Source organism: Bos indicus, chromosome 7 (genome assembly GCF_029378745.1).
Source record: "Bos indicus isolate NIAB-ARS_2022 breed Sahiwal x Tharparkar chromosome 7, NIAB-ARS_B.indTharparkar_mat_pri_1.0, whole genome shotgun sequence".
In the NCBI taxonomy this organism is placed as follows: domain Eukaryota; kingdom Metazoa; phylum Chordata; class Mammalia; order Artiodactyla; family Bovidae; genus Bos; species Bos indicus.
The window spans coordinates 1,189,115-1,216,574 of record NC_091766.1 but is presented as its reverse complement, the minus strand read 5'-3'; the positions used below and the strand labels follow the sequence as shown (position 1 = coordinate 1,216,574).

At 39.3% G+C, this 27,460-nt stretch overlaps 1 protein-coding gene and 1 pseudogene across 4 annotated transcripts in view; one reads left to right on the top strand and one right to left on the bottom strand.

Moving 5' to 3' along the window:
- Positions 1-27,460, bottom strand: part of RNF130 (ring finger protein 130) — a 185,115-nt gene that overhangs the window by 117,555 nt on the left and 40,100 nt on the right. For 3 of the 4 annotated variants that reach the window (XM_070792319.1, XM_070792320.1, XM_019963705.2), the window contains exons 2-3: positions 25,398-25,592; positions 1,219-1,469 (exon numbers count right to left, since the gene is read on the bottom strand). In XM_070792319.1, the coding sequence (XP_070648420.1) occupies positions 1,219-1,469; positions 25,398-25,592 (446 nt within the window). The remainder of the gene's footprint in view (positions 1-1,218; positions 1,470-25,397; positions 25,593-27,460) is intronic. The other variant, XM_070792321.1, reaches the window with a different exon arrangement.
- LOC109561333 (mitochondrial import inner membrane translocase subunit Tim17-B pseudogene) lies at positions 10,965-11,637 on the top strand (annotated as a pseudogene).

Below are 27,460 nucleotides of genomic sequence, written 5' to 3'. Positions count from 1 at the left end.
ACATGGGCTCAATAGTTGTGATGCATGGGCACGCCATGTGAAATCTTCCTGGACATGCCGTGTCCATGCATCACAACTAATGAGCCCATGTATCTGTAGCCCATGTACCTAGAGCCTGTGCTCTTCAACAAGAGAAGCCACTCTAACGGGAAGTCCATGGACTGCAACTACAGAGTAGCCCCAGTTCACTGCAACAAAAGGGAAGCCCATGTGCAGTAACAAAGACCCAATGCAGCCAAAAATAATAATAAAAAAAACTGGCTTCAAACCATGCTCCACACTATTTACTTCTTCAGTTCAGTTCAGTCTCTCAGTCGTGTCCAACTCTTTGCGACCCCGTGAGCTGCAGCACACCAGGCCTCCCCATCTATCACCAACTGCCAGAGCCTACCCAAACTCATGTCCATTGAGTCGGTGATGCCATCCAGCCATCTCATCCTCTGTCATCCCCTTCTCCTCCTGCCCTCAATCTTTCCCAGCATCAGGGTCTTTTCAAATGAGTTAGCTCTTCGCATCAGGTGGCCAAAGTATTTACTTCTTAGTTTCTTAGAAATACCTAGGACTGGGACCTAACATCCTACACCTGCTCCAGGGCAGATATTTTGTATATAGCACATCAAACAAACTATTAATAAGTAACAAACTGACAGAAAACCATCTGCAAGTCCTTTACTACAGGGCAGTATACTGTTTTTCCTGTGCCTTTATTCATCTTAATACTCAGTACTTAGGCTGTGCTTGTCAATATAATTTCCAGGGTGACTAGACAGATACATCTCTTCTGTTGGTCCTTTCTGACCTCATCAACGCCTTGTGGCTAAGATTAAACAGGACAGATAATTCACATGGGAAAAAAATTCACATGGAACAAAAGTATATATAGTGAAAAGTCTCCGTCTTTCATCCTTCCAACTCCCCTGCTACTGACAACAAATGTTACCAGCTTAAAAATGCAACTTTGCAATATTTTCTCAAATTACTAGAATTAGGAATATCACACTCTGATATTAAGCTAACCACTCACCTGGAATATTCCAAGTGATCACTATAAACTTAATAATTTCTCCATTTAGGTATTTCAAATAGCCTTAAAAACTTGTATAGATATGTTTTTGACCATTTTTTAATGAAAAAATGTTCATATTGTGTATGATTACAACAGATGTCTATGAATTACGGCCAGTAAGCATTAATCACTATAGAGTACTGGTAGCTCACCTGGTTCCTGTCCCGGGCATTTGTATACCTGATCTTCTGAATGAAGTAGAATATGAGCCAGGCTGAAGAAATAATCATCAAAACAATAAAGGATATTGACACGAAGACTAGAGAACCACGGCTGAAGTTCTTTGGCGGCATTCGAGTTCCAACAGCTATTGTCATTTGTACAGAGATGTTTTTCTCCAGATAACTCAAAATATCTTTACCCCTCAATTCTGTAATCATGACAGCAATAATATCTCCAGTGCCTGTAATGTAAAATAAATATATATACTCAAGTGACATTTAAAATTTACAGAATATCAAATATATAAAAATGTTACTTAGAAAAACTACTGCAGTTTTTGCTAATGGCAAGGTTTTGCAGGTTCAAATGAAATGAAGTTTTAATTGGGTATGCTGGTACCAAGTGGGAAAAGAAATTTGATGTGTACTACTTAAGATTTAAACAAACACACTTAAAGCGTAAAAATGACTGTAGTGGTAAAAGCCGTATTAATTTGTCTTACAACTATATTGGAAAGACAGACCATTAAATCGGCCAAATGTAACAAGAGATAGTGCAAATCATTGTATTATACAGCAATCATGCTCAGTTGCTCAGTCGTGTCCAACTCTTTATGACCCTGTGGACTGTAGCCAAGCAGGAAAAGTGCCAGGCTCCTCTGACCATGGGCTTTCCCTAGCAAGGATACTGGAGTGGGCTGCCATTTCCTACTCCACGGAATCTTCCGGACCCAGGGATCGAACCCGCATCTCCTGCATTGGCAGGCGGATTATTGACCATTGAGCCACCTGGGAATCGTATTACACGGCAATAGAAATGTGACAAAAATCACGGCAGGTTTCACTGTAAAACCTTTTCCATCTTAAATGTGCTTTAGAGAGCCCCAATTCCTTATGAAAAGGAGAAAAACACTGTTATTTATAACACACAAGTTGGTACTTGTTGGCATTAACTTTTCTTATAAACATTTATGGAGCACCTATTGTGTGTAGAACTAGCACAAGGAACAGAAAGCAGAAGCTCAGGATATACAGTTTTATAATTTCACTGACTTAGGACAGAAATTTGATAATAGAGTGTCAACAGCAAAATGCCAAATGGGGGTATCTTTAATCAGTGACAGCTGAAACTATCTTAGGTCCTAGGTGTAGACTGGACTAGGGGAAGGTTCCTTTTTTGTTCATCCCAGTTTATATGTTTCATTTATAATATTCAATTGAAAGGACTATCCTTGTACAATGTACAAAGACTATTTACAACTGAAAAGAAATTCAATAAGCAGTTTATCAGAATACTGATTAAAACCCCTAAAACAAAAAGGAAACTGCAAATTAAAGCAACAAGTTAACATCTAATTATCTTTCAGATATAAGAGTTCTGATCAGTAAGTTAGAAAAAAATCTAAAATGATGCTAAACCATTTAAAATTTCCAGTTAGAAACCTTAAGTAATTTTAAAATGCTGTTCAACACGCAATATTCTGTGGTATAAGATACCAGGTATGGCTATAAAGTAACTGAGACGGATCCCACAAACGACACATGACAATCAGTCTCATTGCTTTATAATCACACCAGGTACAAACAGTTTTAGAAATCAATTCTGAGGCTCCCTCTTGAAGACTCAAGCTGGAAAAGGAGCTGGGAAAGCTGCACAGGTAGCCAAGGGAACTGATCCATGTAATTTCATTCATTAAAACAACACTAAGTGAGCACCACCTAATTTCAATGGAAAGCTGTTTGGAAAAAGAAATATTTAATTATTTCAACCATCCTTTCAACAATATTTATTGAGTTATATACTATCATCAAGGCTCCTTAATGTCTACTTCCCAAAGAAAATGGAAATAACATTCTGCTGTGAAATAACAGAAAAGATATATATTGGTCTCTGTTTCTGGTTCCTGGGACAAAGCTCCTAAACGCTTGCAATTTCCTAAGTAACAGCACTAGGGGCATCTTTGGTTCTAATATTAGGTCTCTCACCTTGGTTCCTGACAGAGTCCCTAAATCCCTTGGAATCCCCTGGATGATGGTAGTGTCTTTTGTTCTAATGAGGTGAATCTTGGTGGGCTCCTGGATAGCAGCAGGATCGTTGGCTGGTCACCAGAAAGACCAAACTGCGATGAGGAGCTTGGACCTTTCAGCCCCATCTCTCAGTCCTTTGGGAAGGAAGAGGGACTAGAAATGTGAAGTCTGCATGAAAACCCAAAGGTATGGGGATCCACGAATGTCCAGGCCAGTGAACACACAGAAGAGGTAGAGGACAGCATGCCAGAGCGCCCCTGCTCACACTCTTTGCCCTGTGTATCTTTTACCCTTTATCTTTATAATAAACCAGTAAATGTTGCATTTCCCCCGGAGTTCTATCAGCCATTCTAACAAACTTTTGGACAGAAGGAAGGGGTTGAGGGAACCACAACATACAACTGGTGGGTCAGAAGTACTTGTGACAACACTAGACTACCAACTGGCTTCTGAAGTGGTGACCAGGGGGCTGGGGTGTCTTGTGGGACTGAGCTCTTCACCTGTGGGAGCTGATGCTAACACCAGGCAGATACTGTCAGAATCAAATTGAATTACAGGACACCCAGCTAGAGTTGCTGAAAATCACTTGGTACAGGGAAAACCCCACAAACATTTGGTGACCAGGAAGAAGCGTCAGAAGTGAAGTTTTCTTCGTGAGTAGTAAAGGAGACACACACAGGGGAGGTTTTTCCTTTACACCTGCTCTTGATTACGTGAAAACTACAACTGCTCTCAAAGGGCAATGGAGAATCTTTAAAGGGACTAGACAGAGGAGCCAAATACTACTATAATGCAGGGGCCTGGAAAGAGTGACAGGAAAGGAGACTAAAACATGCTGGTCAAACAAAGTGAAAAATAATTATAGCAGATCATCAGAATACTAGCAAAGGAACTAGGCTCTCAACCATTTTAGCTCATAAATCCCTTAGAGAATCTGATGGTAGTGTACTCCTTTCTAATTTTAGCAGAGGTCCATGACCTCCTCATGCCCCACCCATAAATGAGATCTCGGCTCAAAGATCCTAATTTAAGGATTGCCTCAGACATTTGACTTTTAAAGACTTGTGAAGCTGTCTTTTAAAGACTTGTGAAGCCAGTTTCTGTTTGGGGGAGAGTATCAGTGCAGGAAAAATGTAAGCTCAGGATAAAATTACAGTTAGATCAAGTAATGACTGATAAGAGCTGAATGAAGCACAAGCCGGAATCAAGATTGCCAGGAGAAACATCAACAACCTCAAATATGCAGATGAAACCACGCTGATGGCAAAAAGGGAAGAGGATGAAGGTGAAAGAGGAGAGTGAAAAAGCTGGTTTAAAATTCAACATTCAAAAAACAAAGATCATGGCATCCAGTTCCATCACTTCATGGCAAATAGATGGGGACCCAATAGAAACAGCGACAGACTTTATTTTCTTGGGCTACAGGATCACTGCAGATGGTGACTCCAGCCATGAAATTAAGATGCTTGCTCCTTGGAACAAAAGCTATGACCAACCTAGACAGCATATTAAAAAGCAGAGACATTACTTTGCTAACAAAGGTCCATCTAGTCAAAGCTATAGTTTTTCCAGTAGTCATATATGGATGTGAGAGTTGGACCATAAAGAAGGCTGAGTGCCGAAGAATTGATGCTTTTGAATTGTGCTGCTGGAGAAGACTGTTCAGAGTCCGTTGGACTGCAAGGAGATCCAACCAGTCCATCCTAAAGGAAATCAGTCCTGAATATTCATTGGAAGGACTGATGCTGAAGCTGAAGCTCCAACACTTTGATCATCTGATGCAAAGAGCCAACTCATCAGAAAAGACTCTGATGATGGGAAAAACTGAAGGCAGGAGGAAAAGGGGGCAACAGAGAACCAGACCTTTGGATGGCATCACTAACTCAATGGACGTGAGTTGGAGCAAGCTCCGGGAGATGAAGGACAGGGAAGCCTGGAGGGTGCAGCCCATGGGGTCACAAAGAGACAGACATGACTGAGCAACTGAACAACAGCAAAGTACCTAATTTGACTGCAATGATACAGACATTCAACGGAAGATGACAAATATTTGGAACATTCATCACCACTCTCACATTAAAGCCCTTGGCAAACAATGCTTATAAATCATGAATATGGCCTCAGAATCCCATTCATTTCAACATGCTCAGTAGCCAGGATTAATTTACCAGAGATATCAATTAAGTAAAAGCCTTGTGATCCCTGCTTTCATCTATTTTATTGAACACTTTCTCCCTTGTCATTTTTAATGTGAATGTTTCCCCTGCTTGAGCGTGGCTACTTTGATAAACAACTCTATTCTTTCATTTTGAGAATTTTCAAGCCTACAGAGTAGTTTCAATACTATGTGAACACTTAAACACACTTTTTATTTAGATCTGTCAACTAAAGATCTGTCAACTGAAGTGAGGTAATACTTCACCTTTTCTGTATGTTTCTGCTGAACCAATTGACAGTAAGTTGCAAACACCATGACATTTCCTTCTTAAATACTTTAGTATTATCTCCTAAGAACATGGATGTAATTCATTTATCACATTCAAGAAACTGAACTCTGATATGACACTGCTCTGCAATATACAGTCTATATTCAACTATTTCTGCCTGCTTCCAATGACCTTTCAGCTTAGCTGAGTACTCAGGACCTAATCTGGTCTTGTGGGCGCTGTGCTTAGCTGTCTCTTTGTCAGTCTCCTCTGCTTTAAAGCAGACCCCTCAGGGTCACTTTGGGACATTCACAACACTGACCTTTTTGATGAGTCCAGGCAACATATTTTTAAAATGTCCCTCCATCTGGATTTGTCTGATAGTTTTTCCACCATTATATCTCCAAAGTAAATATTTTGGTAGGAATGGTACACAGGTGATGCTATGTCCTTCTAGCATGCTACATCATGTGTCAGGTTTTACCTTTATTGATGAAGGCAAGTTTTATCACTTGGCCAATCTGGTATCAGCCAGATTTTCTCTACTGTGAACAAATACTTGTGTCTTTTTAGTTAATAGGCAGTCTATAAGATGATGCTTTCAGAATATCCAGTTCCCCAGTAAGTCTTCGTTTAATGTACCCACTAATGCCCACCTGAATCAGTTACTACAACAGCATTTGTAAAATGGTGACTTTTCTAATATCTTCTACTTTTTGCAAAGTGGTTCTGTAATCAATATGATTCTACCTATCTTTTTTTCCTACTAAATAAATAGAACTTCTGGGTTGGCATCTTTTCTGTAAAAGAGTCCCTTTTCCCCCAACACCTAGCACTTCTTTGGGAAACAAAGGTATGTGGAAAAATATGTTAATGCTGCTATAATCCTGACTACAAAATCAATATTTGGGGGCCAACAAATGAAGCTAAGCTCCTTTGGGCTCATGTCTAGGCTCGAATTCCAGCATGATACTTATCCTCTCTGAACCTCTATCTCTTCTTTCTGATTATATTATTTGCAGCAGAAGATGGAGAAGCTCTATGTGGTCAGCAAAAAAATGGTATTACTTGCAGGCATCATGGCAGATGCTCAGTAAGTATATCTACAGTTTACTCAGCTTATCCTACTTGTATTATTATTACTCACAGAAAGTAGAGGAAACCAAAAAGTCCCTACCACAAAATTTTGGAACTCCTGTTGCTTCTCTTTAACTTCTCCTACAACTATGGGAAACACTCAGAACTATCTGCTGACCAACACAAACCTCCTGGCTTCCAAGAGGACTGAACTTCAGCTCAGGGAGTGCCTGCAGTTGGCAAGTATCAGAAATCACCAAACTCAACAGCCTTCTCTCAACAGCCTCCGTCACCCCACTCCTGGGAATGAATCTCAGGGCAAGACCAATTCAGCTGGGCAGCTGATACTATAGAAAGGCAGATACGGAAAGGGGCAAATGAACTGTTTGAGGCACTAGGCCCCAAGTGCAGAAAGTGCTTTCATTGCAAGTTTTTCCACATTTGTTCTGTAAGCGTACCTGTTTGTTTTATTAAAAAAAAAAACAACAAAAAAAAAACAGCATCCTTGTGCAAAATCCCATTTAACAGGTTTTCTGCCTTAACAGATGAACTTGTTTGCTAAGTTCAAATCAGTTGCCAATGTTCTAAGGAATTTTAAAGCTCTTAAATAATCTCCCATATAAAGAGTTCAGAGGAATGTTGCATTCCCATATTAAGTGTCTGCAAAGACACTTTAGTAACTTCTGGTAGTGACATCAGTTATTCCTAAAGAATTCAATGACCTCTTTATATGTAAAGCAGAACACTGGATATTTTAAGTGAAAGAGATTAAGATTTCTTTAAAGGTCTCTCTTCCAACAACACAAGAGAGGACTTTACACATGGACATCACCAGATGGTCAGTACTGAAAATAGACTGATTATATTATTTGCAGCAGAAGATGGAGAAGCTCTATATGGTCAGTAAAAACAAGACCGAGAGCTGATTGTGGCTCACATCATCAGCTCCTTATTGTGAAATTCAGGCTCAAATTGAAGAAAGTAGGGAAAATCACTAGGCCATTCAGATATGACCGAAATCAAATCCCTTATGATTATGTAGTGACGAACAGATTCAAGGGACTAGATCTGTTAAGAATGTCTGAAGAACAATGGACAGAGGTTCATAACATTGCACAGGATGTGATGACCAAAACTATCCCCAAGAAAAAGAAATGCAAGAAGGCAAACCGGTTTTCTGAGGAGGCCTTACAAATAGTTGAGAAAAGAAGAGAAGCCAAGAAGAATGGGAAAGATATATCCATCTGAATGCAGAGTTCAGGAGAATAGCAAGTAAAATTAAGAAAACTTTCTTAAGTGACCAATGCAAAGAAATAGAGGAAAACAACAGAATGGGAAAGACTAGACATCTTTTTAAGAAAATTGGAGATACCAAGGGAACATTTCATAAAAAGATGGGCACAGTAAAGGACAGAAACGGTATGGACCTAACAGAAGCAGAAGATGTTAAGAAGAGGTGGCAAGAATACACAGGCTGCTGCTGCTGCTAAGTCGCTTCAGTCGTGTCCAACTCTGTGCGATCCCATAGATGGCAGCCTACCAGGCTCCTCTGTCCCTGGGATTCTCCAGGCAAGAATACTGGAGTGGGTTGCCATTTCCTTCTCTAATGCATGAAAGTGAAAAGTGAAAGTGAAGTCACTCAGTTATGTCTGACTCTTAGCAACCCCATGAACTGCAGCCTACCAGGCTCCTCCGTCCATGGGATTTTCCAGGCAAGAGTACTGGAGTGGGGTGCCATTGCCTTCTCTGAGAATACACATAAGAACTATGCAAAAAAACTCTTAATGACCCAGATAACCATGATGGTGTGATCACTCACCTAGAGCCAGACATCCTGGAGTGCGAAGTCAAGTGGGCCTTAGGAAGCATCACTATGAACAAAGCTAATGAAGTGATGGAATTCCAGTTGAGCTATATCAAATCTTAAAAGATGACGCTGTTAAAAGTGCCGCACTCAATATGCCAGCAATTTGGAAAACTCAGCAGTGACCACAGGAATGGAAAAAATCAGTTTTCATTCCAATCCCAAAGGATGTTCAAAGTACCATATGATTGCACTCATGTCACATGCCAGGAAGATTACGCTCAAGATCCTTCAAGCTAGGTTTCAGTGGTATGTGAACTGTGCACTTCCAGATGTACAAACTGGATTTAGAAAAGGCAGAGGGACCAGAGATCAAATTGTCAACATACACTGGATCATAGAAAAAGCAAGGGAATTCCTAAAAAACATCTACTTCTGCTTCACTGACTATGCTAAAGCCTTTGACTGTGTGGGTCACAACAAACTGAGGAATTTTCTTAAAGAGATAGGAATACCAGACCACCTTACCTGACTCAATGGACATGAGTTTGAGCAAACTCAGGTAGATAATGAAGGGTAGGGAAGCCTGGCGTGCTGCAGTCCATGGGATCACAAAGAGTGGACACAACTTAGCGACTGAACAACAAAAGGTCTAGCTAGAATGGCCGTTGCAGAGGGAACAGGCAGGTGTACGTCAGGGGTTTTCCGTGCTGGCCCATCAGTCACATCGCACCATCAATCACATTGCACATCCTGGCTGAGCCCTGTGTGCTTGTGTCTCCATGAATCTCATGAGCAGAGAGATTCGGATTTTTGCACACATCAAGAAAACCACTCAGCAAGACTCTCCTTCAGATTTGATGGAGAAATCAAAAGCTTTCCAGACAAGCAAAAGTTAAGAAAATTCAGCACCACCAAACCAGCTTTACAACAAATACTAAACAAACTTCTCTAGGCAGGAAACACAAGGAAAGGACCTACAGAAAATAAACCCAAAACAATTAAGAAAATGGTAACAGGATTATACATATCAAAAATGACCTTAAATGTAAATGGATTAAATAATCAAACTAATCAAAAGACACAGACTGGGTGGATGAAGACATGTGCATGTATGCACTTTCACTTATGACATCACTATGCTTGACATCATCATTTGTATATGATGTCATATACAAATTGTATATGTAACTATTTTATACTGTTAAGTTAATCATGTTCCCATTATGACTTGCAATTGTAATTATCTTTTGTTTTTTCAGGTTATCAATTGTGAAAACTGATAAACATCTTTTACTATTGGGATTATGTAACTATTACTCACTTACTAGTACTGTATCATGATTGGTCAACACTTAACTATATCATGCCATTCATTCCCTTCTGGCTTGAAGAGTTTCTATCCCTTCTGTAGGTGACAACCTGATGGGACTTCCCTTGTATGTTATTTGTCATTTTTCCTTTAATATTTTATCTGTCTTTAAATTTTGTCAGTTTGATTACTATGTGTCTCTCTGTGTTCCTCCTCAGGTTTATCCTGCCTGGGACTCTCTGCGCTTCTTGGACTTGGTTAACTATTACCTTGCCCACGTTTGGGAAGTTTTCAGCTATTATTTCTTCAAATATTTTCTCAGGTCCTTTCTCTCGGTCTTGTCCTTCTGGGACCCCTATAATGTGAATGTTGGTGTGTTTAATGTTGTCCCAGAGGTCTCTTGGTCAACAGAAAAATAACATAAATCTATAGCACCAAAACTAGGATCTAATAGAAAAACTTTTTGAAATCCAGATGCATCTCAGAACTATCCTGAAATTTTCTGGGAAATACAAATGCTCAAGTATTGATTTTTTTCTCCAAAGCTCCAGATGTGTTTCTAATGAGCAGTCATGTTGAAAAACAACTGAACTATATGATGCTCTTTTACTAGTTTGTTTCACTTTTTCTATTTCATATTCAGTGCTCCCATTTCATTTAGTTTATGTTCTCCAATTTCTCCATCTCTTCTTTTTTTGGGGATGTTCTTTCTCAAGCCTTTATCAAGTATAGTAGAAATGCTTTTGTATACATATATATAAATATGTGTAATATATATATTTAAAAAACTTATGAGTTTTTGCCTAACTAAAAAAATTGTGACATTTTGATTCCACTTGTTTGACTTAGTATGAATAGAATGTTAGATTTCTAATTAAAAAATAGATATGTAACAAGCAACAAAGGTTTACTGTACAGCACAGGGAACTATAGTCAATGTCTTGTAATAACCTATGATGGAAAATAATTTCAAAAATATTACATATATTTGTATAACTGAATCACCTTGCTGTGCACCTGAAACACTGTAACTCAATTATACTTCAATAAAATATATTTATTAAAAAAAAAGAATTCAAGTGAGGCTGCCATGGAGGAGTACATTGGTGAGCCTTGCCCTTGGTGAATTATGTGGATGACTGTAGTGGAACCTTCACTATGGGTATTATCAGCATGGAGTCTTCCAGGCTATTAAGGGCTTCTGTAATGGCTCTGTTAGAATTCGGCATCAATTGACAGGCAGTGTCAACGCTGTGAGGATCTGAGCCCCTCAGACTGGAGACATCTTCGTGATGTGGGGGGACACATTTTCCACCATCAACTGTGGTCTGTTGCTGCTGTGGGCAACAAAGACCCCTAGAGCTCCATCACCCCTGGAGCACTGACCAGCACTGTGCTGGCTGCCCACAGTGGCCACTGGCCACGTCTGACTCAGCAATGATTGGGGTGCATCTCGTTGGCCCTCATCGAGGGTGCTGGCATCCTCCAAACTCACTACAGGGCCCAGCAGTTCTGCAATGCATCCCCATTCCTGGAGCTCAGCCACCTTCCCCCTGAGTGTACCCTGGCTGCAGGTTACCCCAGCTATCAGCAATATCTTGGAGGAAGTGACCACTTACCACCACCACCACGGGAGCACCTCTTCTGTTCTCTCCCCAGTTATCTACCTCGAAGGGAAGGCTGGCTCCCAGGTGGCCCTGGGACCCTTCAGAGAGGGCCTCTACTCTGTTCTCTTATCCCAGGTTGGGTGTGGGGAACCCTAGCTGCCCCGATGGGTGGGTCCCTTCTCTATCAGGGCACCACAGTCCCCACTCACATGTAACACGCTTCCACCCTCGTCTCTTTACACAGTGCCCTGATGAGCATTTAAAGTCAGTTTTGAAAGGCCTCTGTACGTACTCCTTGAGTGTCCCAAAGAAGCTGTTCTCTAGGACAGGGGGAGACACTCTTAAGGGACTTGGGAGCCCTCCGATTTGGAGCTGCACAGAGAGTGGTCTCTAACAAAGGCTTATGGGATCAAAGTGTAAGACAGGAAATGAAAAAAAAAAAAAAAGAATTCAAAGGAGAAAAAATATGCTACATTCTTTCACAAAATGAATACCCCTGTGGGTGACAGATTATATTATAGATTTCCTGCTGAGATTTGTCACTGCTTTTTTCTAAAACATATACTTGTATTTCATTCCTCTATTCAAAACCTTTCATGTATCCCTGCTGCTGCTGCTAAGTTGCTTTAGTCATGTCTGACTCTGTGTGACCCCGTAGATGGCAGCCCACCAGGCTCCCCCGTCCCTGGGAATCTTCAGACAAGAACACTAGAGTGGGTTGCCATTTCCTTCTCCAATGCGTGAAAGTGAAAAGTGAAAGTGAAGTCGCTCAGTCTTGTCAGACTCTTAGCGACCCCATGGACTGCAGCCTACCAGGATCCTCCGTCCATGGGATTTTCCAGGCAAGAGTACTGGAGTGGGGTATCATGTATCCCTACTGTCAACTAAATAAAGTTCAAACTCCATGACATTCAGGGCATTTCAGGAGACAAGTGGACCTAAATGTAACTGAGCATTGTGTAATGGTTGTTGTTCAGTCGCTAAGTCATGTCCAGCTCTTTGCACCCTCACGGACTGCAGCATGCCAGGCTTCCCTGTCCTTCACTATCTCCCAAAGTTTGCTCAAATCATGTCCACTGAGTCAGTGATGTTATTTAACCATCTCATTATCTGCTGCCCCATTTCCTTTTGCCGTCAATCTTTCCCAGCAGCAGGGTCTTTTCCAATGCGTAGGCTCATGTGATGGTAGACACTTCTTATTGACCAAATGAAATCGTTTGTCCAAAGTGACTGAAACAGTGGCTCATGATATAAGTAGTATGCAAGGGTGAAGTGTGGAGGAGGATAAATCTGAGAGAACAGAGCCCACAGAACTGAAAGCTTCAACAAACCCAATGACAGAAGGAGGGAAAGAGAAGAAGCAACAGTCAGAGAACAGGATGCTGGAACTGAGACTCAAAAGACATAAAAATTCCAGGAGATAATGAGGCCCAGGTTCCTAATGAGGTGGAACGGTCAAAGGATCTCAGAGAAGAATTTTAGGTTTGGTCGTTCACTCCCCACATGGATATTGAAGTTGGCCAGGATGATGGCAGGGCTACATATGTATGGGTGAGTAAGTCAGGGGTCAGGGCCTCTGAGAAGCGACAGGCAGGGAGATGAATGACTGATACAAGAGGGACGCACGATGTGGAACAAGAGAATGAAAGGTAAAGCTGTTACCGTGGAAGTGTGCTGGTGTGAAAGCAGCTGTACTGCTTCAAGAAAATGCCATTACCAGTGATATCCGGCTGATGCCCACAAGGTTCACAACACTGATGAACCTGAAATTGTGCTGAAGTCTGAACCTAAACCACCTGCCCAAAAGCTGACATACAGGAGAGCTCCATGTGTGAGTCACCAAGCGATTTCAGAGTTGCTGGATAATTCCTGATGATTCTCGGCTATAATTTGTCCTCAAAAAGAACAAGGGTCTACAGAACCCTTGTTCTTTTATTCCTTGAGCAGGAAGTTCCGCAAACAAGTAGGGCCGGGGCTCGATGCCCAGTACTCCAATGTCATTTCTTTTCTTCTCATGCTATCCCCTGCCTATACGTACTCATCAGGTAATTTCTGTTCTCATTTTCTACATCATAATAAAGAAAAAATAGGAGCAAAGACCAGATGGAAAAAAAAGCCACTTTTGCCCTTGATATAGAGAGGCAGAGAAGTAGGAGGGTAATTAGGAGGACAGCACCAGACACCAAGAATATCATCCAATCTTTTAGTTAGAAGAGTTCTTAGAGATCATCTTCAACATAATACAGGAACCCCATATAAATTACTTTAAAAAAAATTCTATTTACTTTTGGCTGGGCTGGGTCTTCATTGCCGCATGGGCTTTTCTCTAGTGAGGGAGAGCAGGGGTCACCCTCCAGTTGCGGTGCAGATTCTCACTGCAGAGGCTGCTCTTGTTGCAGAGCATGGGCTCTTGCGTGCGCGGCTTCAGCAGGTGTGGTTCTCGGGCTCTAGAGCACAAGCTCAACACTTGTGGTGCATACAGGCTCCGTTGCCCCACACAACTGGAATCCTCCCGGACCAGGGGTGGGACCTGTGCCTCCTGCACTGGCAGGTGCATTCTTTACCACTGAGCCACCAGGGAAGCCCAGTTTTTAGTACGGAAAGGTCCTTTTAATAACCAAATTCTTGATTCCTGAATGCCCATTCATGGCTCTTGGTTCTCTTCTCTGGAGAAGCATCAGTGAACAAATAAACTGTATTTCACTTATCGATGGTGTAAAATACCATAAACTGTAAAGTGCATCATTACTGTATGTATCATGAAGAAAAAATCCTGTGAAACCATAAGATGCCATCAAATATAAGAAACACCTGCAAGAATTGATGAAAACTCCTCTTCCCTTGGAAGAAGTCAAAGACATCTTTCCTGGAACTCCACCTCAGTCTTTTCTCCAAACTAATTATTCCCAAAGTCCCAAATTATTCATTTTTAAAAAAGATTTTTAAAAGAATCTAACGTTTACAAGTTGGAAATATAAAAACTTCTTCTCCCCCAAACCATTCAAGAGTAAGCTACTGGCATGATGCCACATCATCCCTAAACATTCAGTGTGTATTTTATAAACAAACAAACAAAAAACACTTATAAATAAATAGTACAGTCACCCAAATCAGGAAATTAACACTGATACATTACTGCTCTCTAATCTGAGAGTCCATTCAATTCACTCAATTCTCCAATAAGGTCCTTTACAGTGGTCCACACCACAACCACGCATTACATTTAACAGTCTCAGGCTTTGCCTGACGCTCACGCCCTTGATGTCTTTATTCTGTAGAATGTCCCTCATTCTGGATGCGTCCGGTGGTTCCTTGTGGCAAGACTCAGGTCACGCACCTCTGGTAGGAACATCACAGAAGTGATGCTGTGCTCTTTCTGGTGAATACGCCCAGGTGGCACAGTTTGGATATAACCCATTACTAGTGAAGTTCACTTTGATCATTCATAAAAGTGATGTCCTCCAGGCATTTCCAGTGACTCTTTCTCCTAGTAATCGTTAAGTATTCTGTAGGGAGGTATTTTGAGACTAGGTAAGCATTCCATTCCTCATCAAACTTTCACTTTATTTTACTTTTTAGATCAGTATGAATTCAGTTATTATTTCACTTAATGGTCTAAAACACTATCATTATTAACTTGATGCTAAAATTCCAAATTGTGTTCAGTAAAACTTTTTCCATCCTGTTCTTTTTTTGACATTTTTAAATGTCTTTTTCAATTAAGAATGAATATAATACTTCAATACCAAGAGCAGCAGGACACTAATGTCTCCCTTCATCTGAATAGTATGCTTACAGGGATACAGGTCAAGCTTTCAATATATTTTTTAGCAACCATGCTACATTTTAGCATATGCTGAACTTACATTGATTATTGTTCCCAGCTGTCCTCAACTTGAACTGTTACTTTCTCCACAAAACCTAGTTTCTATTTTTTTTACACCATTTGTGGGCTGACCTAATGAATACTTTCTTTTCTTTGTTATATGTTCCAAGACCCACCTAGTTTTGTGCCATTTTCAAGTTAAGATACCTATATTTATGTTTGCTTATGAGTTTCATTTTTAAAAAATCTTATTTAAGTATAGTTGATTTACAGTGTTCATGGCTGCTGTACTGCAAAGTGACTCAATTAGACATATATATATTCTTTTTCACATTCTTTCCCACTATGACTTATCACAGGGTACTGAATACAGTTCCCCATGCTATACAGTCGGACCCTGTTGTTTATCTGTCCTATGTATTAGTTTGAACCTCCTAAACCTAAGCTCCCCATCTTTCCCTCCTACACATCCTATTAGTTTGCACCTCCTAATCCTAAGCTCCCCGTCTTTCCCTCCTACATATCCCTTGTCCCTTGGCAACCACAAGTCTGTTCTCTCTCTCTGATCTGTTTTGTAGATATGTTCATATGTGCCATATTTTAGACTCCACACGTAAGTGATAACAAATGGTGTTTGTCTTTCTCTTTCTGACTTACTTTACTTAGTATGATAATCTCTAGGTTCATCAATGTTGCTGCAAATGGCATTATTTCATTCTTTTTTATGGCTAAGTAATATTCCACCGTATTGGGTTGGCCAAAGAGTTCCTTTGGTTTTTAAGGAAAAATAAAAGACATATTTTTCATTTCCACTGAGAACTTTATTGAACAGTGTTTTCACTGTTTTGTTCCACTACCTTCTGCCACTTTTCAGGCAACTTCAAAATTTCATTTTCCAAAACTTTTTCTCTTTGAGCAAAGAACTGTTTCAGGTGCCTTTTATAATCCTCCAAGAAATCGAAATTTTTTTCTATTAAGAGAATTTTGTAAAGACAGAAATAATTGGAAATCTGAAGGTTCAATGTCTGATAATTGTGGACTTTCTAAAGCTGGAATCAAGATTGCCAGGAGAAGTATCAGTAACCTCAGATATGCAGATGACACCACCCTTATGGCAGAAAGTGAAGAGGAACTAAAAAGCCTCTTGATGAAAGTGAAAGAGGAGAGTGAAAAAGTTGGCTTAAAGCTCAACATTCAGAAAACGAAGATCATGGCATCTGGTCCCATCACTTCATGGCAAATAGATGGGGAAACAGTGTATGACTTTATTTTGGGGGCTCCAAAATCACTGCAGATGGTGATTGCAGCCATGAGATTAAAAGATGCTTACTCCTTAGAAGGAAAGTTATGACCAACCTAGATAGCATATTCAAAAGCAGAGACATTCCTTTGCCAACAAAAGTCCGTCTAGTCAAGGTTATGGTTTTTCCAGTGGTCATGTATGGATGTGAGAGTGGGACTGTGAAGAAAGCTGAGTGCCAAAGAATTGATGCTTTTGAACTGTGGTGTTGGAGAAGACTCTTGAGAGTCCCTTGGACTGCAAGGAGATCCAACCAGTCCATCGTAAAGGAGATCAGTCCTGGATATTCTTTGGAAGGAATGATGCTAAAGCTGAAACTCCAGTACTTTGGCCACCTCATGCAAAGACTTGACTCATTGGAAAAGACTCTAATGCTGGGAGGGATTGGGGGCAGGAGGAGAAGGGGACGACAGAGGATGAGATGGCTGGATGGCATCACGGACTCAACGGACGTGAGTTTGAGTGAACTCCGGGAGTTGGTGATGGACAGGGAGGCCTGGCATGCTGTGATTCATGGGGTAGCAAAGAGTCAGACACGACTGAGCAACTGGACTGAACTGAATTCTGACCCATGTGAGGTGAACTCATTATAGTTTTGCTTTGCATTTCTCTAATAATAAGTGATGATCAGCATCTTTTCATTTGTTTATAGGTCACCTGTTATGTTTTCTTTGGAGAACTTTCTATTTAGGTCTTCTGCCCATTTTTTTATTGGGTTGTTTGCTTTTCTGTTATTGAACTATATGAGCTGTTTGTATATTTTGGAAAGTAAGCCCTTGTCAGTTGTACCACTTGCAAATATCTTCTCCCAGTCTGTAGGCTGTCTTTTCATTTTGTTTATGGTTTCCTTTGCTGTGCAAAAGCTTGCAAATTTGATTAGGTACAAGTTTTTGATAAAAAAAAAAATTTTAATGAGCGGAGAAAGAAAAGTTAAGTCCACAGGCATTCCAACCAGGGAATATTTAAATTGAGAAGAAAACTTATGATAGCTTTTATACCAAGCACCAGCACTCCAAAGGCCTTACAATATGCTTTTTATGTTTAAAAACTTCTAAGTCTGAGAGCTCAGTGAACTGAAGAAAATGGATGGTGGTTGGTGTCAGTCAGGTTTCTCACTTTTGGAGTGGGAGTTTACAGATAAGCAAAGGGAGAAAACCACAAGGATCCATGTAATATAATGGATTAAAGTTGGAAACCTAAGTATGAACTCATTCTTAGTTTAATACAGATACAAATGGTTATATATAGAAATATTTAGTTATGTGCATATACAGATATTAGTATACACATATATATATTTCCTTTCTCTGTCAACTGAGAAGGTCCAGAAACAATAAAACCTTAATAGTAACAAGGACATCTAATACCCAGAGCTTGATTTCTAGTATTATTTTCCAATAAATGGAAACTAGGGTTCCTTGGAGAAATCCTTGATTCTAGGAATGGGAAAGGAAATATATACAAGATGAACCTGGAGCATCTTAAAGCACCAGAAAAGAAGAAAATGCTCAAAACACAAAACAAAAAAAACCCCAACACTCATAGTAATGGAAGCATGTCAAAGGACACAAGAGTCAACTGAAAGAGCTCCCAATGGCCAAAGTTGGAATGTGAACAAAAAATAAGCCAAGAAATATTGTATTGTAATACAAAGTACAAAATAAATATCCGTAAGTCCATTCTGATACATATAAATGACTGAATAGATCAACAGAAAAGAGACAAACCATCATATGGAATAATTCCAAGTAAATATGTGATACTCTGCCCTAAGGAGGGGAAGCCTAACCCCCAGCGCCTGAAGTGTGGGCTGTGCACAGTGGCCTCCTACAGAGCGCTGTACAGAAGAGGGAAAGAGGAACGCTATGATGGAGAAGCCTGATCAACAGCCAGGTAGTCAAGGCAACACCAACAGTGATCACTCACACTGGTACAGCATGACAGGCGATGAGTATGACACCTTACCCCTGCGGCCTTCCTCCCTCAAACCTTTATCCTCAGTCTAATCATGAAGAAAAAGCAAACAAATCCCACTGAAGGACATTACACAAAATACCCGAACAGGAGTCCTAAAAAACTGTCATAGCCAAGAGAAGCCTAGCAGATATAATGACCAAAAGTAATGTAATATCCTGGATGGGATCCTGGAACTCCAAAGGACATCAGATAAAAACTAAAGAAACTGGAATAAAATTGGAAGTGTAGTGAAAGTCGCTCAGTCATGTCCAGCTCTTGCGACCCCATGGACTAGACTGTAGCCTCCCAGACTCCTCTGTCCATTGCATTCTCCAGGACAGAATACTGGAGTGGGTAGCCTTTCCCTTCTCCAGGGGATCTTCCCAGCCCAGGGATCGAACCCAGGTCTCCTACATTGCAGGCAGATTCTTTACCAGCTGAGCCACAAGGGAAGCCCAAGGATAAGCCTAACTGAATAAAATATGGACTTTAGTTAATAATAACATACCAAAAGTTTCCCTGGTGGCTTAGTGGGTAAAGAATCTGCCTGCAGGAGACATAAGAGACATGGGTTTGATCCCTGGGTCAGGAAGATCCCCTCGAGAAGGGCAGGGCAACCTACTCTAGTATTCTTGCCTGGAGAATACCATGGACAGATGAGCCTGGTGGGCTACAGTCCATGGGGTCACCAAGGATGGGACAGGACTGAAGTGACTTAACACACACATGCATGCAATATACCAATATTGATTCAGTAATTATTAATGAACAATTAATAATTGTTAATAATAACATGCCAATATTGGTTCATTAAGTGCAACAAATGTACCATGCTAATGTAATATGTTAATAATAAGAGAAACTGGGCACAGTGTCTATGGGAATTATCTGTACTATCTTTGCAATTTTTCTGTGAATGTAAATCTGTTCTAAAAGGTTTATTTTAAAGAGTCATGCCATAAAATGGAACTTATCTGGAAAAAAAAACAGTGACTAGAAAACAAAGAAACAACACTTTTAAAGTGCTTAAACCCAGAATTCTACATCTATGTCCTTAAAAAATGACAGCAGAAGAAAACACTTTAGGGTAAATGAATGATGAGAGAATTTGTCACAGCAGATCTGTGCTGCAAGAAATGATTTAAAACATTATCTAGACTGAAAGGGAAATGACATTAGATATCTCTGACTATACAAAGGAAAAAAGAACACCAGAAATGCAACATATGAGTAAATAATATAAAAGTCTATCACTTTTCCCTTCATCAGTTTTTTTGTTCCCATTGGGGTCACAAAGAGTCGGACACGACTGAACAACTGAACTGAACTGAACTGACCCTCACCAACAACTGACTTCTTTTCATTCCTCCTCCAAAGGCTCTACAGACTTAAGAGTTTGACAGTAAGTCTTACAAGGGCAGAAAAGCCCTCCTAGGGAGAGTCCATCTACAAACTCTGGGGAAGGATTTTACAGTTAAAACTATGGAGGGGTACTTTGGGCATTTAGTAGGCATGTGCCTGGGAGGCTAAACACTCTGTAAATACAAAGGACAGTTCTACAGAGCCAAGAATTTTCAGTATCCTACCTCCTGAAAAATCCGAACTGAGGAGCATTGTAAGGTATCAATTAATCTTTACCAGTCCTCTAACACATGGAGCAAGGCTGCACCATTTTCCTTAGCAGCTGTGCCTGCGGCACTAGCTCTGAGCTTGTCCCTGTAAATCCAGGTCACCGTCATATGAACAGCTAACAAGTAAAAAATGCCTTCTGTCCTGTAACCTGTGAAACTGATTTCTAAGCTAGTATTCTAAACCCCACGCAGATCGTTTACATTATTTCAGCTTCCTCCTCTTCTACTGCTGGAGAGGAAAGGATAAGTACAAGCAAGATAAAATCACAAGTCAAGTGATGAGTCCAATCAATTTACTCAGGATACTGAGCCTGCAGTGTCTGAATTAGCAATACTAGAAGATAAATTGTCATAAGTATCTAGCAGAGGGAGGGGCTCTCCACTTCCAGGGAAATAAAGGGCAAGTTCAGAGCTTACAGGAATGTTTTAAAACAATCATCAGCAGTCATTTTTTAAAAGTTGTTCTTTTTCAAAAGCTACTGCTTACATATTAGTTTAAAATTTTTCTTGATAATCATGAATTTCTGAAAAAAGTGTATGGATCATATGGAAGACACAGAAGAGATATTTGCAAACTCAGGCCACAGACACAATTAAGAGTATAGTAGAATTTAAAATGCAAACTCAATCTGTTCTGAAGTAATTAAATTCATATTCAATTAGACCCTAAAAACTAAACAGTTAAAGCAACAGTATGACTATTATTTATTTTCTTGATGGGCTTTTAGAATAAAGGAATAGATTTACATTAAGTGACCCAAATTATGGATATTTAAAGATATTTTACAATGTATTTGTGATTTATCTTTACTTGTTTTCACAAGGTGTGATTTTTTTCCTATTCACAAAGAGAATATTTAAAATGTAAACTCAATCTGTTCTGAAGTAATTAAATTCATATTCAATTAGACCCTAAAAACTAAACAGTTAAAGCAACAGTATGACTATTATTTATTTTCTTGATGGGCTTTTAGAATAAAGGAATAGATTTACATTAAGTGGCCCAAATTATGGATATTTAAAGATATTTTACAATGTATTTGTGATTTATCTTTACTTGTTTTCACAAGGTGTGATTTTTTTCCTATTCACAAAGAGAATATTCTATATTTTACAGAGTAATTTTTTTCTATTCATTGCTAGATAATATAGAGCTATATATCTTTTTTAAAAAAGAGAATATGATGCAGAAAAGGTAAAGAGCTATTTGATTGATTCTATTCAACCAGTTAAAGGAACACTAAAGAAGCATTCGATACTGCTAATTGACATAAAGATAGAAAAGTAAATTATTTGGTTAAACGTTTACCTAAATTACCTCATCTTCCTATTAAAATGAAAAAATGCTCACAGATTCTTACAGACATACAAATAAAACTATCAAAGAGCTCTCTGACTTGACAACAATTTGACACAATTTATGACTGTTAAGCAATAAAGTCTATATTAATTTTTAAAAACCAGGAAAATAAATCCTTAACTTTTATACAAATGTGCATTATTTTAAACTATGCAAGTGCCCATAACTTCCCCTTTATACTACCACATATTTGTTAACTACATTACAAAGAACTTATTCTGCCAAGTAGAGGTAACAAATAAAACCACAAATTGAGCGGTCTTTCCTGTCAATGATGTCATGGACACTGTGCCAGAAAAGATGTCCTTCAGCCACCAGATGAAGGGCATTCATTAGAACAAACAGGAATAAGCTCTTGAAACATTGTCAACATGGCAAGAAAATGAAATACTGAACAATGTGAAATTTTAAAATTAGTTATAAAATATATCCTTAAATGAAATGAAAGCTTAACAAAGCTAAATATCTTCATGAAATCATTTCAATGCAGCACATACTTATTTTGTTCAAGATATTTTGCTAACCACTGCAGAAAATAAAAAGACACAAACTTTAACTTAAAGAAACCCACAGTCTTCTCTCTACCGCGAGTCAAGTATACACATGATAACAACAGAAAACAAAAGGACAGTGCCGTCCAGAGCTACAAAAAAGATGCTATGAAGACTGAAGGGGCCTCAGACAGTAAACTCACTGAGGGTGTGGCCCAGGGCTCTTTTTATCAACTCTCACCAGTTCATATTAGTTCATATTACAATGCACAGCACAAAGTGCTGTTTCTCAAATGAAGGGTGGATAACAGAATTGACATGTGAGCAGGGGAGGGCTAAAACACGGATCTCCCCCTTGAGATGTGGAACTACAGGTATATTCCAGGTATCTTTGCAGGTACAGATACAAGGGGTATCTAGTTACTCTGACAGAACGGTCCTTGAACCTTACACAGAAACAGGAAGAAAGGGCTCTGTGAAGGAGAGAGAAGCAGTGCACACTAATGAGCCAGGAGAACAATGGTTCTCAGAGCACAGAGATTGTCTATGCTGCTGTCCTCCACAGCAAGGACTCATGGCCTTCCAGAGAAAGAGACTCAGAGACCAAAGAGGTCTTCCTACAGAGGAGGCAACGTGGCCTACATCACGGGGAGGAAGTCAGTGAGAAATCTGAGAAGGAAACCTAGCTTTCTTATCTTTACCTATTTCTCAAAGCCAGACCTGTGGACCAGTGGCATTAGTGTCACATATAAACTTCTTAAAAACAGAGTCTCAGGCTACACTCCAGACCTATCAATCAAAATCTCCATTTTAACAAGATTCCCAGAGGATACACGTATACATCAAAATCTGAGGAGTATCCCAGAGCATCTGTCTAGATGTGACATTACTGGATCACAATGTTTGAGTTCTTTAATGGTATTAGACGGTACTAAATTTCTCTCTGAAGCATTGTCTCACGTTCTTTCTAATTTTCTGTGTATCATAAAGCCATAGTTTTGCACTATAAAGCCATTTCTTATTGCTCTTATATTACATTTGCCTTACAAAAGTTCTATATCCTAAGAATATATCCTCAAACTCTATCTAATTTTCCTTATTTGTTTATCAGCGAAAATGTAATAAAAGAGTTACATGGTCAATAAACTTGGGAAACTGCAGGTTAATCAATTAAAACAAGTCTTAAAGACTTCTCAGAGACTTCAGTATGTTTATTAGGAGCTTCTAAAATTGAAATATTTTTCAAGCATTTTCTAAAACTTATTTCATCATTTACCTTTTTTCCTCCATGGGTCATCTATGGAACATTTCTGGATACTCTTAACATTTCAAGGAACACAGATGGAAAATCCATGTTAATTTAGAAGGAATTCTCTCCCTTTTTAAACAAAAAATCATTGAGGGAGAAAAAAAAGACAAACTTGATTCCCTCTCTTATAATCCCCAGATCTTTACATACTTAAAAGATTCTCATTCTCACTACCTCTCTAGTGGTTTTGTATATGTAAAATAACATCACATAAAAAGAAAAATACATTCTGCTCAGTTGAATTTCTCTCTATCCATTTTTCTTTGTGTTTTCAGTAAGAAGAAAACAGCAAGGAATGATTAGGTCCAAAATTTCGAAGTTTTTTCTTCCCTCTAATACAGCTGATGAGAGCAAACTGACATCTGCTCTGAGACCTAGGCAGAAAAACCACTGTCATTTTTTTTTTGAGGATAACTGATTTACAATGCTGTGTTAGTGATCTCTGACAGTGAAAATCACACATTCTATTTTATTTACACCTTCCTTAAAAAGTTTCAATTTTCCTACAATAAACACAAATTACTTTTGGAGAAAGAAAAAATATATATATTTTAATTCTAAAATGCTTAATTTGAAGGGAAGAAAACAAGTTAGAGCAATAAAATTTAAATTAATCTGCGTTATTCTATTAAGATATACACAAAAGGATCAATGATCTTAAATTAGGGTGAGGTCTTTGCAAGACAACTGTCTAAAATTGATAATGCAAATATTAATTATGATTAAAGAGTTAATTCTTTAAATAAGTCATTCATCTTTAACATTTTTTATAAGTGCAGAATTAAACTTTATCTAGGTTTCAACTAGTTGTAATAGACAGATTGGTAAACTGAAAGGTAAACACCAAAACACCTGTGTCTAAGCCTCTCTTCTGCTGGCCCTTGCTTGCTTCAATCTCTTGGTCTGTAAGTGGGAGAGTACCTATAACATACATGGCCATGATGAGGCCATGACTGTCTAAGAAAATACGTAAAAAAGAGACTCCTCTACATCATGTCACCAGAGAAACACAAATTAAAACAACCTATTACAATGACCAAAAAGAAGGAAAAAAAAAAAAAAAAATGACAGCACGAAATGCTGGTGAGGATGTGGAGTAACAGGAAATTTTCATTTTCTGCTGCTGGAAATATATAAAGTGGTACAGCCACTCTGGAAAATAGTTTGATGGTTTCTTACAAAACTATCCTCTTACTGTACAACTCAGCAATCAGGCTCCTTAGTATTTATCCAAGAGAACTGAAAACTTATGTCCACACACAAAAACCTGCACATATGTTTATGGTGGCTTCACTCATAACTGCTCAAACCTGGAAGCAACCAAGATGTCCTTCAGTAAGTGACTTGATAAATAAACTGTGGAACACCCAGAAACCAGAATATTCAGCACTCAAAAATAATGAGCTATCAAGTCATGAAAAGACATGGAGGAAACCTAAATGCATATAACTAAGTGAAAAAAGCCAGTCTGAAAAATGTCCAGATTCTGCTGGGAACCTAAAATTGCTTTAAAAAGTAAAGTCTAATAAAAACCAAAAAATTCACTGCTATATCGTGCCTGCCATATATATAGCAGTGCTCAATAAATTGCACCATTGTTATTAAAACAAGCACATTAGAAATATCCTGTTTCCACAGAAATGAAGAAATATGGTTACTACTATAATTAAAGTAATTACTAAGTTAGTTTCAACATTCATTTTGATAAGATAAAAGGCATGACATAATCTGGATGAATGATTCTAAATCTAAGGTACTATTTTTCAAAGTTATCAAGTGAAATGTGAAATGACTAAGGATTCAGTCACAGTCAGTTCCTTAATGAGTGCAAGTCTCACAGTGTTTTACTGTCGTTATGTAAGAAAAAGTTCAACTAAAAGAAAAAAAATGTATCTCAACAAACAAATGGCAATACCAAAGAAAAATATAATCCTAGAATTATGTTGGAAATGATATGGTTTCAGCAAGAGGTAGAATGCCTTCCTATAAAGCAATAATTTGCCAGAGGGAAAACAAAATCTACAACTTCCTTTTTTTGTTTACCTGGATGAGTCATGGTGACTGGCTCCTCTTTGGATTTATTATTGTAGATGACTACAGCAACTGCATTGTGGAAAGCAGCCCGTGATATTTTCTCTTTAAAGGTGCAATTTCCCCTCTGCAGCAAGGCAATCCACTGTTTGATGTTAGGAGGGACAAAGAACCGTGTTTGAGGATCACAGCCCAGATGATCAGCAACTAGACAGATGAGAAGAGGGAAAAAAAACAACCAGAGATATTAACTTTTTCCTCAAGGAAACAAAATCAATCAAGTCTTCGTCAAAGTGCTTAACTATTCTCTGGATACCACAGCACTTCAAGCAGCTTGCTCCCAGCAGAGCTATAAATACATCCACAAAGGACAACGCAATGAATCCGAGTCCATATCTGTTCAGGGAGAGAGATGCTCCATTAAAACGTTACCTGTAAAGGAAATTAGAAGGGAAAGACTGTTTAACTTCACAGATTGACAAAATATTAAAGACTGACCATATCTAATGTAGGTTGGTGAAGAGAGGAGGAAGATATGACAAACAGAACCCCCAGCAATCCAAGGGATGGATCTACCCTGACTTCTGCTCATTCACCGCAGTTCAGTTCAGTTGCTCAGTCCTGTCTGACTCTTTGCCATGCCATGAACTGCAGCACGCCAGGCTTCCCTGTCCCTCACCAACTCCAGGAGCTTGCTCAAACTCACATCCATCAAGTTGGTGATGCCATCCAACCATCTCATCCTCTATCGTCCCCTTCTCCTCCTGCCTTCAATCTTTCCCAGCATCAGGGTCTTGTCCATTAAGTCAGTTCTTTGCATCAGATGGCCAAACTATCAAGAGTTTCAGCTTCAGCATCAGTCCTTCCCATGAATATTCAGGACTGATTTCCTTTTGGATTGACTGGTTTGATCTACTTGCAGTCCAAGGGACTCAAGAGTCTTCTCCAACACCACAGTTCAAAAGCATCAATTCTTCTGTGCTCAGCTTTCTTTATACTCCAACTCTCACATTCATACATGACTAATGGAAAAATCATAGCTTTGACTAGATGAACCTTTGTCAGCCAAGTAATATCTCTGCTTTTTAATACGCTGTCTAGGTTGGTCACAACTTTTCTTCCAAGGAGCAAGCGTCTTTTAACTTCATGGCTGCAGTCACCATCTGCAGTGATTTTGGAACCCAAAAAAATAAAGTCTGTCATTGTTTCCACGGTTTCCCCATCTGTTTGCCATGAAATGATGGGGTCAGATGCCATGATCTTAGTTTTCTGAATGTTGAATTTTAAGCCAACTTTTTCACTCTCCTCTTTCACTTTGATCAAGAGGCTCTGTAGTTCCTCTTTACTATCCGCCAGAAGGGTGGTGTCATCTGCATATCTGAGGTTATTGATATTTCTCCCAGCAATCTTGATTCCAGCTTGTGCTTCATCCAGCCCAGCATTTCACATGATGTACACTGCATATAAGTTAAATAAGCAGGGTGACAATATACAGCCTTGACCTACTCCTTTCCCAATTTGGAACCAGTCTGTTGTTCCGTGTTTGGTTCTAACTGTTGCTTCCTGACCTGCATACAAATTTCTCAAGAGGCAGGTCAGGTGGTCTGGTATTCCCATCTCTTTCAGAATTTTCCACAGTTTGTTGTGATCCACACAGTCAAAGACTTTGGCACAGTCAATAAAGGAGAAATAAATGTTTTTCTGGGAACTCTCTTGCTTTTTCGATGATCCAGCAGATGTTGGCAACTTGATCTCTGGTTCCTCTGCCTTTTCTAAATCCAGCTTGAACATCTGGAAGTTCACGGTTCACGTACTGTTGAAGCCTGGCTTGGAGAATTTTGAGCATTACTTTACTAGCATGTGAGATGAGTGCAACTGTGTGGTAGTTTGAGCATTCTTTGGCATTGCCTTTCTTTGGGATTGAAATGAAATCAGACCTTTTCCAATCCTGTGGCCACTGCTGAGTTTTCCAAATTTGCTGGTATATTGAGTGCAACACTCTCACAGCATCATCTTTTAGGATTTGAAATAGCTCAACTGGAATTCCATCACCTCCACTAGCTTTGTTGGTAATG